Here is a 15,299-nt window from a genome sequence, read left to right on the forward strand (position 1 = left end):
ATTAATTAGTTTTCCCTTCAACATTTTTTTTTTTTTATTATTTATCTTTTTAAAATCTATGTTCCTTATAAAATATTCATTGTTTTGATATCTCTCGATTTCGTACGCCTGATCAATTCGTATTCTCGATTCCGTACACCTGATCAATTCGTATTCCGAAATCAAGGGTATCACAAATTGTCACACTCCCATTAGTTATTAAGATATTTCTAGCCACGTCATAAGCTAAAGTTCAAAACTGCATCGTTCATAAAGACAAGAAGTAGGAGGGGGAAAATAAAAACTGCATCGTTTTATAGCAAGAGTCAAATGGTCGGTCTTTTGCTTTTTGTTGGTGAGCCAATGGGGTAAAATGCAACAAAACAATAGTTTAGGGATTTATTTTTGGTAGTCCAGGGGTTTCTTGCAATACCCGGGAGTTTTTTTTTGTTTACCCTATTTAGAACATGTCCAATTATCCATCTATTGTTCTCGTTCCTTTGACAACTGAATTCACTGTGTGTGTGTGTCAAAACGGCCTGAAATAATCACATATATAACCCAAATTAAGCTCTCTGGAGCCAGAATTCCCAGATATTGTAGGTTTTGGTTGAAATTGCAGCAAGCTCCTTCGCTTCCGTTTATTTTTCTGCAGGTGAAAATAGATCGTAATAGTTGATATGTTTATGCATCTCACAATGTCCGTATCACTTTTTGAAAGGTGAGGATTTGTATAGACTGTGATGAGTTTACAAATTTAATATTTGATATATATATATATGCCCTAATTGTGCTCTTTGATTTTGGACGATAACACATCACTCGAAAGATCTTTCTCTTTCAACATTTTACTGATTTGGAGATAGAGAAAGATCCGTAATAGGCAAAGAATATATGGTAGAAACTGAAATTGCAATAGAGGGGAATCGAGGCGAGAGAATGAATTTAAGAGAGAGAGAGTGCGATCGTGCATAACAGTCTTCAATGTGTATCATTACTCAATTATTATTGTTACACATCTACGATGTATGTATAGGCCTGTATGTATCTTGTAAGCATTTTCTCTGCCTTTCAAGTGAAAGGTTGAGGGCAATAAGCTGCAATTATGGGTTTGTGAGTCTGTCTTACTAAAAAAACAAAGTTTTTATTTATTTATGTTTTGATATAAACTTAGGTTTGTGGAATAGTTCAAGATTGCTTAATTATTGTACATTTGATCTCTGCATGTGGCTTAAAACTCCATGATTCGTTATCTAACTTCAGTTTATTTATTTTTCCTTTTTTTAGCAGAAATAATTTCTGTTCATTGGGGTTTGTTTATCTGAAAGAGTAGTTGTATTGGGGCAACAAGGGGAAAAAAAAAAAGAAAAAAAGAAAAAGGAAGTTTGGAGTTTAAGGTGACTAAGTTGGATTCTGGGCTAATATGGAACTTGTTTATGTGGGTAATTCCGAATTTGTTAATGATGAAAGACTAGCGAGGCGATTGAAGAGAAAACGGCTTGGTACTGGAAATTCGGAGCTCAATACTTCTAGTAGTACATTAGAGAGAACATTGGAAGAGAATCAATTGGGTGATGAAAGACTAGCAAGGCGATTGAAGAGAAAGCAGCTTGGTAGTGGAAATTCCGAGCTAAATACTTCTAGTCGTACATTAGAGAGAACATTGGAGGAGAATCAATTGGGTGATGAAAGACTAGCGAGGCGATTGAAGAGAAAGCAGCTTGGTACTGGAAATTCTGAGCTAAATACTTCTAGTCGTACGTTAGAGAGAACATTGGAAGAGAATCAATTGGGTGATGAAAGACTAGCCAGGCGATTGAAGAGAAGGCGACTTGGTACTGGAAATTCCGACCTAAATACTTCTCGTAGTACATTAAAGAGAACATTAGAAGAGAATCAATTGGGAGATGATATTGATGAGGATTACGTGTCGTATTTGAATTATAGAGAATCAGTCGACTCTGTCAGGGAAAGTGATGATGATGATGTCTGTGATGAAGAAGACATGGACCCTGACTATAAGATGTTCTTGGAGAATTTAAGGGATGGGGATTCATATGAACTGGAGGTAACTATGACGAACGGGAGGTCTTTATTAATAAGATATGAAAAGGAGTGTGAGCTGGATAACGAGCTTGAGCTGCAAAGTGCAAGGAAATCAGGGGATTGTTCGAATAGAGAGAATATAGGAGCTTGTAAAGATGTGAGCGTTGTTCTGAGCAAAGACAAGATTCAAACTCAAAAGACTTCGAGGAGCATTCTTGGGAAAGATAAGATGGAATTCCCCAAAAGTTTGGAAAATGGTGTGGTGGATGAATGCTACCAAGTATTCCTGAATTGTATCGAACTGGAAGGTGATTGTCTTGTTTTCGTGACTGAGAATGGAAAGAGGGTAAAATATGAAGAAGACGATATTGATAGTTCCTCTGATGTAGAAATATTAGAGATAGGTAGTACTCCATCAAAGCATCCATTTGTAGCTTCAAGAATGTTCTATTCATCTGTATGTATCCTCCTCTGCTGTATCTTCTAGAATTTTTTGACTTATCTATGCTTTTGAAATTTGTTTACATTGGTTTGTTGTATTGTTTCGTTGTGTTGCATTTGTTTAGTTGGAGGGTGACAATTGGCAGTGCCTGGGAAATTCAAGTGAAAGTAACAAATCTCAGTTTAGGGAGAAGGTTGTGGGTATTCTTGGAAGACCTTATGACCAGGAAGAGTATGAACTGCTTTTGCATAATATAAAGGTGAGAAAGCCAGTGCAACGTAATTTAGAATTGCGTCCTTCGCGATCACTAAAGACGAGAAAGCCAGTGCAACGTAATTTAGACTCGCATTGTTCGGGACCACTATTTTACCAAGCAAGTAATATCGGCAAATCATATCTTGATCACTATGATGGTAAGTTGAATGCCACGTACCCTTTTTCTTTGCCATTGAAGTCATTTTATGTTTCTTCTATTTTGAGTATCACCACAACAATGGTATGATGCAACTTTGACAACACTTTAAACTTAGAAACTAATATGTTCTTTTATAATTGTTTTTTCCTGATTGTACAGTTTGGACATTAGCTGCTCAAGAGTAGATATTTTAACTAAATGCTAACAGATATATTCTTTCATTTACGAAGTTGTTTTCAAACTCTATTCCACCTTCCTACCAAATCTCTGGGTGAGGGGCTCATGTTGCCAGCTTTTGATGAAGAAATCTGCTCGAAACGAAGATGGATCATTGGTCTTCAAATGATTGAGAGAGAAACTATTCCAAGTCTCTAAATGTTCTGCCACTATATGACTATATATTATATTATATAGAATTCTGCCACTATATATTATATTTTATAGATTCAGTGAATAATTTTTTTCTTTGCGTGAGAGCCAAGGCTTGCTATTTTATCTACTGGGCAAGTGTCCTTAGGAGAAAGAGTCCTCTAGACAGACCCCTGAGCAAGATAGAAAGTGACTCATAGAATGGCAGAATCAAAGAGTTGAGTGGGCAGGCTCCAGCCTTTTAGTACTTGGCGAGCCTAGCCAATATTCCCCATTTTGGGAAGTAGGAATCCACGGTCCAGTAGTCTCTGACTTGGTCTTCGAATCATAAGTCTAATCCCTTGGGGTACGAAATCCATTATGAAAAGTCCCTCTAAAGCAGGGAGGCATTGGAAAAGCTTATTCTTTCTTCAATCATTGGTAAAAACTCAGAAGTCAAGTCCCTAAAGTGCAAGCAAGAAAGGCTTGATAGACCTTCAATCCTGAAATTGTGTTGAAACTGGTAGATTTAGATAGGAAGCAACGTAAAAGAAACCAAATCCTAAAATAAATGATCATAGCTATTGCTAGTAGTCTCTAAAGACGAATGAAAATGGAACTATTGGATTTCTTATTGTTGTCCTTCTTGTCAAGGAAAGCGCAACTTTCCTCTATCATTAGTACCACCTCAGCCTTTGTCAAATTGTCTACTTCAGAAGCTAGTAGCGCAGGAATCATTGAACTAATCCTTAACAGGTATGGACTAGGGCCTTCCTTTAAATCTTTTGCACCCAAAGACTTGGGTGCCATTCACCCAATGGCCTTAGGAGAACTTCCTTTTCAATCGACTCTACGGAATGTCCACAATTTTAAGTAGGATGTTGTTTATCAGAATTATGAAATTTTCAATACGTTATTCCTTGTTTTTGGTAGTTACCATCTATCTTATTCCTTTCTTAACTTGCCTTGTGTTTTCCTAAAGCACCATGAACTTTTTGATTCTTGGTTACTCATAGTGCTGAAAAATTCTAATGATTTCAAAATTCCTAGTCACTCAATAACTTCTATTGTTATTGTTACTTTGCATGTATTTAGAATTAGAATGTGCTTCCTTACCTTCTAGCAACCCCTATTCCTGACTTGAACTGAGCTTCAGCTTTTCTGAAGAGTGAACATAAAATTGTCTTATAATGACCCAAATCGTGTAATGATGTTATATCTTGTGATTATTATGGCTTCAATATTTTCCCAGTTTTCTTTACCCACTACAAACTATAGTATGGTAGTTTAAATTCCATTATGCCATGGGCAACGGATGTTGATTATTACTTGGTGCAATGGTAAAATTTTGGGTGGATAACTATGAGGATGTGGTTTTTAGTCTGAATCTCTGACAGCAGTCATTGTACAAAAGGTCAGGTTTGTTTGCCATCTTCCCTGCCCAACACCCCTCATAGATAAGGCAAGTATTGGTAATAGCTTTTTGGTCAAAGACAATGGTTTCAACTTTCAAGCACCAGGATACTTTTTCTTAGATGAACACAAGAAATGGCAAACATCTTTAAATAGCATTTACCTATCCTTTCTGCTTCATCCATTTCCCCCTCCCCTTCCAAATGTTTATACCTGTTCTAATTGGAAATTGCCTACTTATTTTATTACATTCAATTTCATGTTTGTTGTCTCTCTCCATTGTGGGGATGTTGTCATGCTTGCACTAGATAACTCATTCTCATATTCTGTTGTGTGGATAAGGCGATTTTTTTTTCCTCGTTTCCTATTCTGACTAACAAGGAGGACTGCAAATTTCTGATTTGGATAAACATGCATTCTTATATTATTGTATGTTGAGTGTATAGTTAGATTAGCCTCTGAAAAGATAAATAAACAGAACCAATTGATGTTTTACTTTGCCTCTCTCTCTCTCTCTCTTGATTGTCGAATAGGATGCGAAACCTCTCGTCAAAACAATTTCTGTAAAATACTCAATGTCACAATCACCTGACTGCTCTTTCTATCCTCCCTCAAAGGGGGAGGCATTCATGTTACGGTTGGGACATAAGTCTTACTTCTGAAGAAAAGGGGAATCTTCATCTGAAGTTGTTTAATCTGTACCTGAATTTCATTGATTGACATGAGAACAAGTAGCAGTCCAATGGCTGGGTTTTGGCATACTTGATGGAAAGAACCTTTAAGATCTTTGTAGAAGTATCTGATTATAACTTATCAAACAGAAAAATAGCTAATAATAAATGAACCTGATAACAATGACAAACCATTATACAGACCAGTAACATTTGAAGCACAAGTCTATTAATCATGGCATTTACTCAAAGTGACTAATTTCTCATGCTCCTTTCTAGGGTTCATATTTACATAAATCCAATACATTCCACGATCTCTCTATGAATTTTGAAGGTCCATTACTTAATGGGAATATGAGGATTGTTTTACCCACAACAAAGATTTTGTAAGCACAGCTGCAAATATATCTGTATTCAGTTCTAGAGTTTCAATTTTGAATAACAAATTATATGGCTTTTGTCTGCAATATTACATTGCATATTTATTTTTATAGGCTCCAGTCATTTGCAAATCTGTTTAGGCAAGTATTTGTGCTTTGGTTTTAATAATTTCTAGAGGCAATAGTTGTCCATAAATCTAATTGATAAAGTGTGATATTTACCCTTGTATATTAACTGGAGATTCAATTATTACTTAATAGTTTAATTACTGGGTATCAAAATCTACATTTCATCTGCCCATTACTGCTTTGGCTTGCCACAGACTCACATTTATCTCTTTTCCAATGAGATCTCCCTCCTTTTATAAATTTTCTATGTTTTTCTTCCATGTTACTCTCAAATCTCTCTCTTGCATGTCATTTAAATGCTAAGTTTTTGTTCTGCTCTGGGTTAGATACTCTGACTGCTTGACATTATCCCTCAGAAACTATTTGTGCATGATTCTCCTACTACTTTTGTTTTTGTTTCAGTTCAGATCCAACTCGAGTCAAATTTCTATTTGTGAGAAACTTTTGGAAATTCCTTCTAATTTTTTATATTATTTTTCTTAAATCATGCAGACCTCAAAAGTAAGATTGATGAAGCCCGATTTGATAGACATAAAGAGCTGAATCTCTTACGTGGTTTTTTCTTTTGGATGCAGGTGAGTATCCTGTTTGCTTGTGCACTTCTTGATTTGTTTAGCTTTTGGTTTGTCACATGATATAGCCACATAATACATTGTCATTCAACCCATTGAAAAGAAAACTTATTGAAGTGAGTTGGTTGGTTGTGGAATAGGTCGTAGACAAACTTTAAACACTATTTATAATTCAAAGAACAAAGTAATATTTATGGTTCTGTAAATATCAATTTCTGTAGCATGTGAGAAAATTTAAATACTTTATATGTAAACTATAATTATTAGTTCCCATTCTTCTAGAATGTATGCCCATTTATTTCCCCCACTCCGACTCCTTCTCTTTATAAGTGGCGGTAGTGTTAAGCTTGAATTTGCTGATCATATGCTATGTATCTTACTGAAATAGTACAAGTTTCTGTGTTGTATACCACCTTCATTGCTTAATAATTTTTCGTGGTTGTGTGGCGAAGACAACACTAAGAAGTTTCTGTCCTTTCATGGTTCACTTCTAATATAAGCCTCTTGAGTTGCTATTGTTGCAGAAATATAAAATTACTCATTTCCAATTAAAACCAAAATTTGAAACCTCTGTTTACTAAAATCTTAAATTTTATTAACTGGTACTACTTTTCTTTTTCTTTTTTTCCCTATATCTACCTATATAATATCTGTGCTGGTTGACTTAAAAAACCATTAATTTTGAACCACTGGCCCTTGAATCCTCTTTGATCCGAACTTAGTCCATGACTTTGGTCAGAGTTCAAATCCCTAACCCCCACACTAGTGTTAGAATGGTATATAAGTTCTTAAATATATTAGAAATCATTATTTTGAGAAGTAAGTAGAAGTCAAAATATTTTGATTAACAACTCCCGATTACTGTGTTTACAAGGAGGGTTATTTGAAGTAGGAAAGTTGGAAACTAACATCAATCTACATTTTTTACTCCTTTATGATCCATAAAAAAGTTAATTGGAAATGAATAAGGGAAACTATTGAAAAGAAAACTCAAGAACTTTGAAGCAGAAGACATAACATTATGGGTATTCAAAGGGTAGTCCTGCTCCCGAAGGGAGTGGAGACACCCTCTGTTATCTTCCAACAAAAGGGGAAAAAATAAAATTGAAGTAAAATCCAACAAATAACATTCTGCCTACTTATTGTTATTTGATCCTTTGGAATATTATTGATGACGCAATCAATGCTCTTATCAAAGGTGGTTTTGTTTTTAAATCAGAAGTCACAACTCTCAGGATCTAGCGATGGTTCATGCATTGATGTTCTAAAAATGTTGACTGTGCAGTAACACTCTGATTGTTAGTTTCCATCCCCTTTGACCTAATTACATCACGTTTATGTTACTGTAAAAATATTTTTCTTATTTTAAATAATTGTTTTTGGAAATGATCTCAGACAATACTTTGAAAACTCAAAATTGCTGGTTATAGTTGACTTTGTGGTTGACAAATTTTGTCGACTCGTGAGGTAAGAATATAAAAGGGTGGGAGAAAGTTTTTTTGGGTTTTAGACTAAAAGTGCTTTGTTGGCATTGTTTTTATTGTAAAATTTTGGGTGAAGAGTTGGCAAAAATTTTAGACAGCATTTTTGTTTCAGGTTTTGGGTGTTTAATAAAAGTCCTAAAGGAAAGAGGACAGGGATGTGGAATTAGGTTTTTGGGATGAACAATGACAGGGATGTAACTGTGATTAGAATTGCAAAATCAAAACGCGAATATAGGGATAAGAAACAGATAGTATTTGTAGGCTATAGTGGACATCTTCTCATTCCAATATTGCTAGGATTCCAAATCAGGAACTTCATAACTTTTAGTAAGACCATTTTAGAACAACTAGAAACCACATATTGAACCTCCCAGAAAGTTGAACAATTTAATCCTGCCCTGTTAAGAGTACAGAACCTTTTGGAAAGTTGAACCTTTTCTGAATTAAATCTCCTTTTTACATTTCTCAATCACACGGTCCACCTTTTTCCCAAGGAGAGTAGTCAATGAAGATATGATGAAGGTAGTCTTCTCACCCTACATCCAATACATATGTGTCATTTCATCCATCTCTCCAGCTGGATTCACTGTTAATTAGATTTGTTTTGAACTCGACATTTCTTCAGCACAAAGCAAGAAGCTCCCTTTAGTACTGAAGTTACTGTATCATACCATTTGTCCCCCCCTCCTCCTCTCTTGAAGAGTATCAGTACTTTAATTAACTTTTTGGCCTTCTATTACCAATATGTACTACTTCCGAAGTTCCCCGCACAAAATAATGAACAAATGGTAGGATGTTGCATCAATTTCAACTCACTTGAACAAGGTTAGTTAATTGATGTAATTAGAATGTCTAAAATTTTAGGATAGGGCTACAATGGAATTTTAGATGTTAAATTTGCAATGAAAAAGCTTGGACTGACAAGATTGAGGTATTAGATTCAAGTCTGATAGCGTGAAATTATACCAAAAGTTATATTCATCTCTGGTCTTTTCCTCTCAGCACCCCTTGTAGGCAGATTACACGGGATAATGCACTAATATTTTTCCAGAATCATTGAAATATGTTAATAATTAGCAAACTAGTATTTGATATTTTGTTCTCATCTTCTTTAATATTGTTGTTAACTACTTAAAAATACTAGTAGCATGTTCTGATGCTCATGATATATTCAGAATTTGACCCATGAAGGTGCATTCCGACCTTGGTTAGACAGCTCGTGTTTGGAGGTGATGCCAGGAAATCGCTAGAAGTGTATTCTGCCTCTACTTTGGTAAGTATTCTGCCTCAAATGCTGTTTGCTGTTGTCTCAATATTATGACAGGAGCAACTGACAGTAGATAAATTGACAATTTGATCTTTGCGAAGTATGGAGTGATTGACAACGTTCTTTTTGCGCCACTGCAACCTTCTTGGTAGGCACAAACCACTGAAGTTATGTATCAAAATCCAGTGGCTATGTATAGTTTATGAACATTTAATGTGTGTTTTCATATGCATTTGACACTGTGCGAGTATGAGTATGGCTTTGCCTTCGACAAATTTCTGATGGTGTAAAAATGTCACTTGACCGATATTCTTTGGTTATGCAACTAACTTCCTCAACTATTTGAAAGTTACCCTTCTACTTTGGAGTTGGCTTGTGTGACCAACCTAGTCTAGGGCTTGAGGATTGGTGGGGAAGAAGATAGGAAAAAAAGAAAAAAAAAAAAAGGTTATATTCATGTGATTTTCTTAGTTGTGTTTATATATCTCCAAAGTAACGCTTTCTTTTTCCTCATTATCTATGATGTATTGCATTCATAGATAGAATTTTAACCTTCTTGCAATATAATTTTCAATCAAAATCACTTCATACTAGTCTCATTTTCATTTTTTTTTTTTTGTATTTGTATTTGTGTGGGGTTGTGGTTGTTACATCACATAAAGTGTGAGCGAGAGCGAATTTGAGAATGGGAGAGTAAAAAGAGTAAAATTTAAATCACACAAAATAAAATGCGAGTGAGCACGTACAGTGTGAGAGCGCGGGAATGCATTCAGAATGTGAGAGTGAGAGTAAGACGGTGAGATTCTGTGACTTAAGTGACGGTAAACAGCACTATTCATGCTCGCCATTTTCAGCCAAAATGGTGGGTTGAGTCCATTATTTCAACAAAATTGTTGGGTAGAATGCATTCAATGGCAGGCCTATGAACCATTTTGCTTTGCTAGGTCATCTCCATATTCAAGAGAACTCAATCCTCCTGCAACTACTGGAGTCAAAGCTTAAATCAACTTTGACCGGTCCAACCTGAATTTATTTTCTCAGCTTTCATTTGTTTCGACATAAAATATCATCCTTGGAGAATATTATTTATAAAAAACTTTTTCACGTAATATGTTTTCTCTATTTTGATTTTATGGTGTTTGGTAAAGGTTCTGAAAATATTTTACAGAAAATATCTTTTGGTGTTTGGCTTCTAAAAATATTTTTAAATGAAAATCAAAGTTTTTATTTTAGTCATTGATAATGCAGTCTCTCTCTTACCTATTCATTAGTCTAACTATTTCTATTCGGACAATGATAATTATTTGACAAGGAAATGTAAAAAAAAAAACGATCAATCGATTTTTGAAAAATGATGAGCAACGTCATATGCAACAAGAGGTTTTGGTCTCTCTATTGATTTTTTTTTTTTTTTTTTTTTCTTCAGGCTATTCAATGATGATGACAAAAATATATGTTAATAAAAACAAATTGAAGAAACAAAAAATAGCTAATACAAAAAATATGATTATAAAAACAAATAAAAAAAATAAAAAAATAAAAATAAAAAGTAGAAAAGCAACAGTATAATGTCAATAACACAATCTGAAAATAAACAACTCCGTGACAATCACTGTATGCATTCAAAATATTAAAATTAGAAAAGCAACGCTAACATAACATGTTGCTTGCCTACACGCATTTGTTTTCAACTCTCATCTTTTAAGTTGAAAACAAGAATGATGAAACAGGTAATGGATGGGCCAAAAGTGGTTGTGCTAACAATTCTTTTTTAGAAAAGATGGGGGTCATTACATGACTACACACAACCATCATTTGCACTAAGAGCAACGGCTGCGGGCTCTTCAAAGTCCATTTTTTGAGAGCAAAAGGGCCTTTGGGCGTGCAACGGCCTAGCCAAAAATGATGGGGCTCAATTTTGCTCATGGGCCGGCTCGCGGTATTCAGTGAGACGCCCCCGATAGGTGAATTTTTTTTTTTTTTTTGTTGCAAAACGGCGTCGTTTTTTGTTGCCTTTTTTGTTTTTTCCTCCAACGGTTGCGCACAATGACTGAAACAGTGCCAAGGCACTGTTTGGTAGAAATTTTTTTAAAAAAAAACCTAAAAATAGGTTATTTAGAGCCCTTTTTTTTGAAAAAATAAAAATAAAATTCATTAAATAAAAAATATATTGTTTAGACATTATTTGTCCAAAAAAAGAAAATTTTGGGCCAAAAATAAATTAAAAAACCTTCTTTTTTTTTTTCTTTTTTTCCTTAAAATTTGGTTTTTTTTAAATAAAAAAAATTTGCTTTAAATTTTAAATGTGTACCACAAATACTATATTTGGCCGTTAAGGCACTGTTTGGCTGACACAAACAGAGCCTTAACGGCTATAATTTTAAAAAAAAAGTTTAAAAATTCAAAAAAATTTAACTTTATTAAAAAAAAAAATAATTAAAAATTTTAAAATCTTTATAAATACTCCAACTCCTACCATCACTCATCACATCTAACACATCTCTATTATCTACCATTCAACTTATTTCTTCTTCTATTTTCTCAATCTTAGATATTATTATCAAAGTCATTTCGATTTCATGGATCCTCTGTTGGGAAACGTGCAAGTTTTTAAAACTTTTAAGGGATTTGCAATCACGAATCTTGATTCATCACACAGAGACAAGTTTTATGCAAAGATAAATAAAAGATGATGCATAATTCAATAAACAGATTGAATACTTACATCAAATGTCTGACTAAACCTTTTGAACTTTCCTCTAAAGTGAATGTTCTCACTTATTGTAGATCCCTTTAGCAAGATTCTTTCTCCTTCCGTTCGATTATTATCTTCCCTTTAGGAATCACCAATATGACTTGATGAATGACCTTAGAATCTAGGCTGGTGGTAGCCTCCTTTAGAAGAGAAAACAAAACCCTAAAATCTAGAGAGAGAAAGTGTATTCCTTTTTCTTGTTCTCCAAATCACACCTAAAATATACATGAACTCATGTATATATAGGCAAAATAAAATAAGAATAAGGAAATAATAAATCATTCTCCATCTCTAATTCAACTTTCTCAATCCTAACATGACTCCAATATCAACTTGGGCTATTGGTGAGAATCCTTTTGGGCTTACTATTTTCTTGGCTCCTATAAATTAATAATTGGTCCGGTCCATTAAACCATGGACCCAATTCAATTAATTCATAAATTAATTTCTACTCCACTAAAAGAAATTAATTGCACTCCAATTAAATAGTAAATAACATCTGAGTCAATGTTGCACTTTGACCCCTCGATGCTTAATTATTTATCGGATAATTAAAGCCATCAATCCGACAACATAATTAATATAATAATTTTGTTACCTTTGATTATTACCGGCTCGATCACAATAAAATATTTATTTGACAAAAAATAATAATAATTTATTAAATAAATATATATAGAAAACATTTGTCTAAAACATACGAAGGCCTTTAAATTTAATTTGTGATCAACCATAATCAAAACAAAATAAATACAAATAGCACTGATGCAAATATTGAGAATATAGACTTCTAATTATTAATTACATAACTACCCAAAGTGTCGATCTAAGGATCCCGAGGTATCCGCTGAACAAATCAAAGTAATTATTAATTAATAAAAGAGTCTATACTTCTCTCATGCTTGAGAGTCAAAAGCCATGACTGTGATAGAAAGCAATTGCATACGACAGCTCTCGCAATATATCTCAATCTATTGTGAACTCGGTTTAAGTCTTAACTAATTAAATGTCCATCCATAATTACCGACTTTAAAGCATTTATGATTACTAATTTATATCATAGTATTAATTGCCATTACATACATATATAAATATATTTTGTAATCAAGCAGACACCATCAATTCCATAAAGAATCGAAAAATAATACATTCCATTCACCAATTGTATAATGCTTTAATAATAATATCCAAATAAGAAACCATGACTTTTACAATCCAAAATTAGAATTTGCTATGCTAGGGCACACATATCCTAACAGCTCTCACTTGCACTTATAACCAATTCAAATCACATCTAACTCCCATGTTCTCCATATGACGATCAAACATCTTGATCGGTAAAGCCTTTGTGAATGGATCAACAAGGTTATGTTCCGATGCAATCTTAGCCACAAGTATATCTCCTCGCTTTACTATATCACGAACCACATGATGTTTCCTCTGAATGTGTCTTGTTCCTTTATGAAATTTTGGGTCCTTGGTTTGGGCTATAGCTGCACTATTGTCGCAATGAAGCGTTATAGGCCGATCTATGTGCTCCACAACCTCCAGTTCAATTAGAAAGTTTCTCAACCAAACAGCTTCTTTTGCTGCCTCAAAGGCTGCAATGTATTCTGCTTCCATGGTTGAGTCAGCAGTACAACCCTGCTTGACACTCTTCCAACTATCTGCCCCTCCATTGAACTTGAACACATATCCAGATGTAGATCTCCTGGCATCAGGATCTGATTGAAAATCAGAATCCGTATATCCGACTGGAACCAGATCATCACCTCCATAAATGAGCATTAGATTCTTAGTTCTTCTAAGGTATTTTAAGATATTCTTCACAGCTGACCAATGATCAAGTCCAGGATTGGACTGATATCTACTGACAATCCCTACAGAGTAGCAGATGTCCGGTCTGGTATAGACCATGGCATACATGAGACTACCAACTGCCAAAGCGTATGGTACCCGACCATGGCATACATGAGACTACCAACTGCCAAAGCGTATGGTACCCGCCTCATTTGCTCAATTTCCTTATCAGTCTTGGGAGATTGGTCATTAGAAAGAGCCAACCCATGTCTAAATGGCAAAAACCCTTTCTTAGAGTTTTCCATTCCAAACCTGATCAAAACTTTGTCAATGTAAGACTCTTGAGACAAGCCTATTTTCTTTTTAACCCGATCTCGCATAATCTTGATCCCAAGAATATAGCTTGCTTCTCCAAGATCTTTCATCTCAAATTTATTGAATAACCACCTTTTAACTGATGACAATGCTTCTACATCATTACCAATGAGCAAGATGTCATCAACATATAAAACGAGAATCATGATGACATTACCCTGTTTTTTCTTGTAAACGCAAGGTTCAAACACATTTGTTCAAAGCCAAATAATTTGACTGCCTGATCAAAACAAATGTTCCATGTGCATGAAGCTTGCTTAAGTCCATAAATAGACCTATTCAACTTACATACACAGTCCTCACGACCTTTAACTACGAAACCGTCTGGTTGCCTCATGTAGATGTCTTGTTCAAGATGGCCATTTAAAAATGCCATCTTAACATCCATCTGCCATATCTCATAGTCATAATAAGCACTAATGGTCAAAAGAATGCGAATAGATTTAAGCATTGCAACTGGTGAGAATGTATCCTCATAATCAATACCTTCACGTTGAGTGAAGTCTTTGGCAACCAGTCTAGCTTTGAATGTCTCAACATTCCCATCCATTCCTCTCTTTCGTTTGTAGATCCACTTACAACCAATGGCTAAACCCCACTAGGAAGTTCTACAATATCTCAGACTTTTTTAGAATACATCGATTCCAACTCTGATCTCATGGCATCTTTCCAACGATTCGCATCTATATCGGTCAACGCTTCCGCATAGCTTACTGGGTCCGACTCATGCTTATCGGGGACGGCCTCATAGACCTTACCCAAAAGTGTGAGTTTTTCGGGTTGGATGATAGTCCTCCCACTACGCCGAAGGACCGGTGCAGGAATCGATGTACTAGATGATGGTAATTCAACAGGGACTTCTTGTGTCTCATCATTCTCAGTATTTATATTAGGTGTGTCCACAGGGGGTATATCTGACGTGCCAACCATCTCCTCTAACACTATCTGGCTACTAGGTCTGTAGTTCATAATATAATCCTCCTCCAGGTAAACAGCATGAGTGTTGACAATAACCTTATTATCCCTGGGATCATAAAGTAATCCACCTCTAGTGCCCTTAGGATAGCCAACAAACAAGCATGCATCTGATCTTGCTTCCAACTTGTCTGCCTGTTTCTTTCGTACGTGTGCTGGATACCCCCATATATGCATATGATTTAAACTAGGTTTTTGTCCAAACCACAGCTCATATGGTGTTCCTGAAACAGACTTGGATGGAACAC

General features: G+C 35.0%; 1 protein-coding gene across 5 annotated transcripts; it reads left to right on the forward strand.

Moving 5' to 3' along the window:
• Nucleotides 1–337: 337 nt before the first annotated feature.
• On the forward strand, nt 338–11,314 carry LOC132273657 (uncharacterized). Of its 5 annotated transcripts, XM_059774645.1 has the most exons (6): nt 338–700; nt 1,270–2,482; nt 2,592–2,880; nt 6,316–6,398; nt 9,055–9,152; nt 9,248–11,314. In XM_059774645.1, exons 2-5 carry the CDS (start codon nt 1,403–1,405, stop codon nt 9,127–9,129), a joined length of 1,527 nt encoding a protein of 508 aa, XP_059630628.1. In that variant the 5' UTR covers nt 338–700; nt 1,270–1,402; the 3' UTR covers nt 9,130–9,152; nt 9,248–11,314. The 5 variants fall into 5 exon arrangements, with proteins under 5 accessions (XP_059630628.1, XP_059630627.1, XP_059630626.1 ...); XM_059774644.1 differs by having other exon boundaries at nt 1,267–2,482; nt 9,055–11,314; XM_059774643.1 differs by having other exon boundaries at nt 9,055–11,314.
• Nucleotides 11,315–15,299: the final 3,985 nt, after the last annotated feature.

This window comes from Cornus florida, unplaced genomic scaffold (genome assembly GCF_030987335.1).
Source record: "Cornus florida cultivar Cherokee Brave unplaced genomic scaffold, ASM3098733v1 CherokeeBrave_3.0.0_Hap2_Chr09, whole genome shotgun sequence".
Lineage (NCBI taxonomy): Eukaryota > Viridiplantae > Streptophyta > Magnoliopsida > Cornales > Cornaceae > Cornus > Cornus florida.

Bases quoted from the DNA above. Each gene is read 5' to 3' on its own strand.
- LOC132273657 (XM_059774644.1), top strand. From the start codon at position 1,403: ATGGAACTTGTTTATGTGGGTAATTCCGAATTTGTTAATGATGAAAGA. The intron at 2,881-6,315 runs GTAAGTTGAATG...TAAATCATGCAG, and splicing joins ATATCTTGATCACTATGATG to ACCTCAAAAGTAAGATTGAT. The intron at 6,399-9,054 runs GTGAGTATCCTG...TGATATATTCAG, and splicing joins GTTTTTTCTTTTGGATGCAG to AATTTGACCCATGAAGGTGC.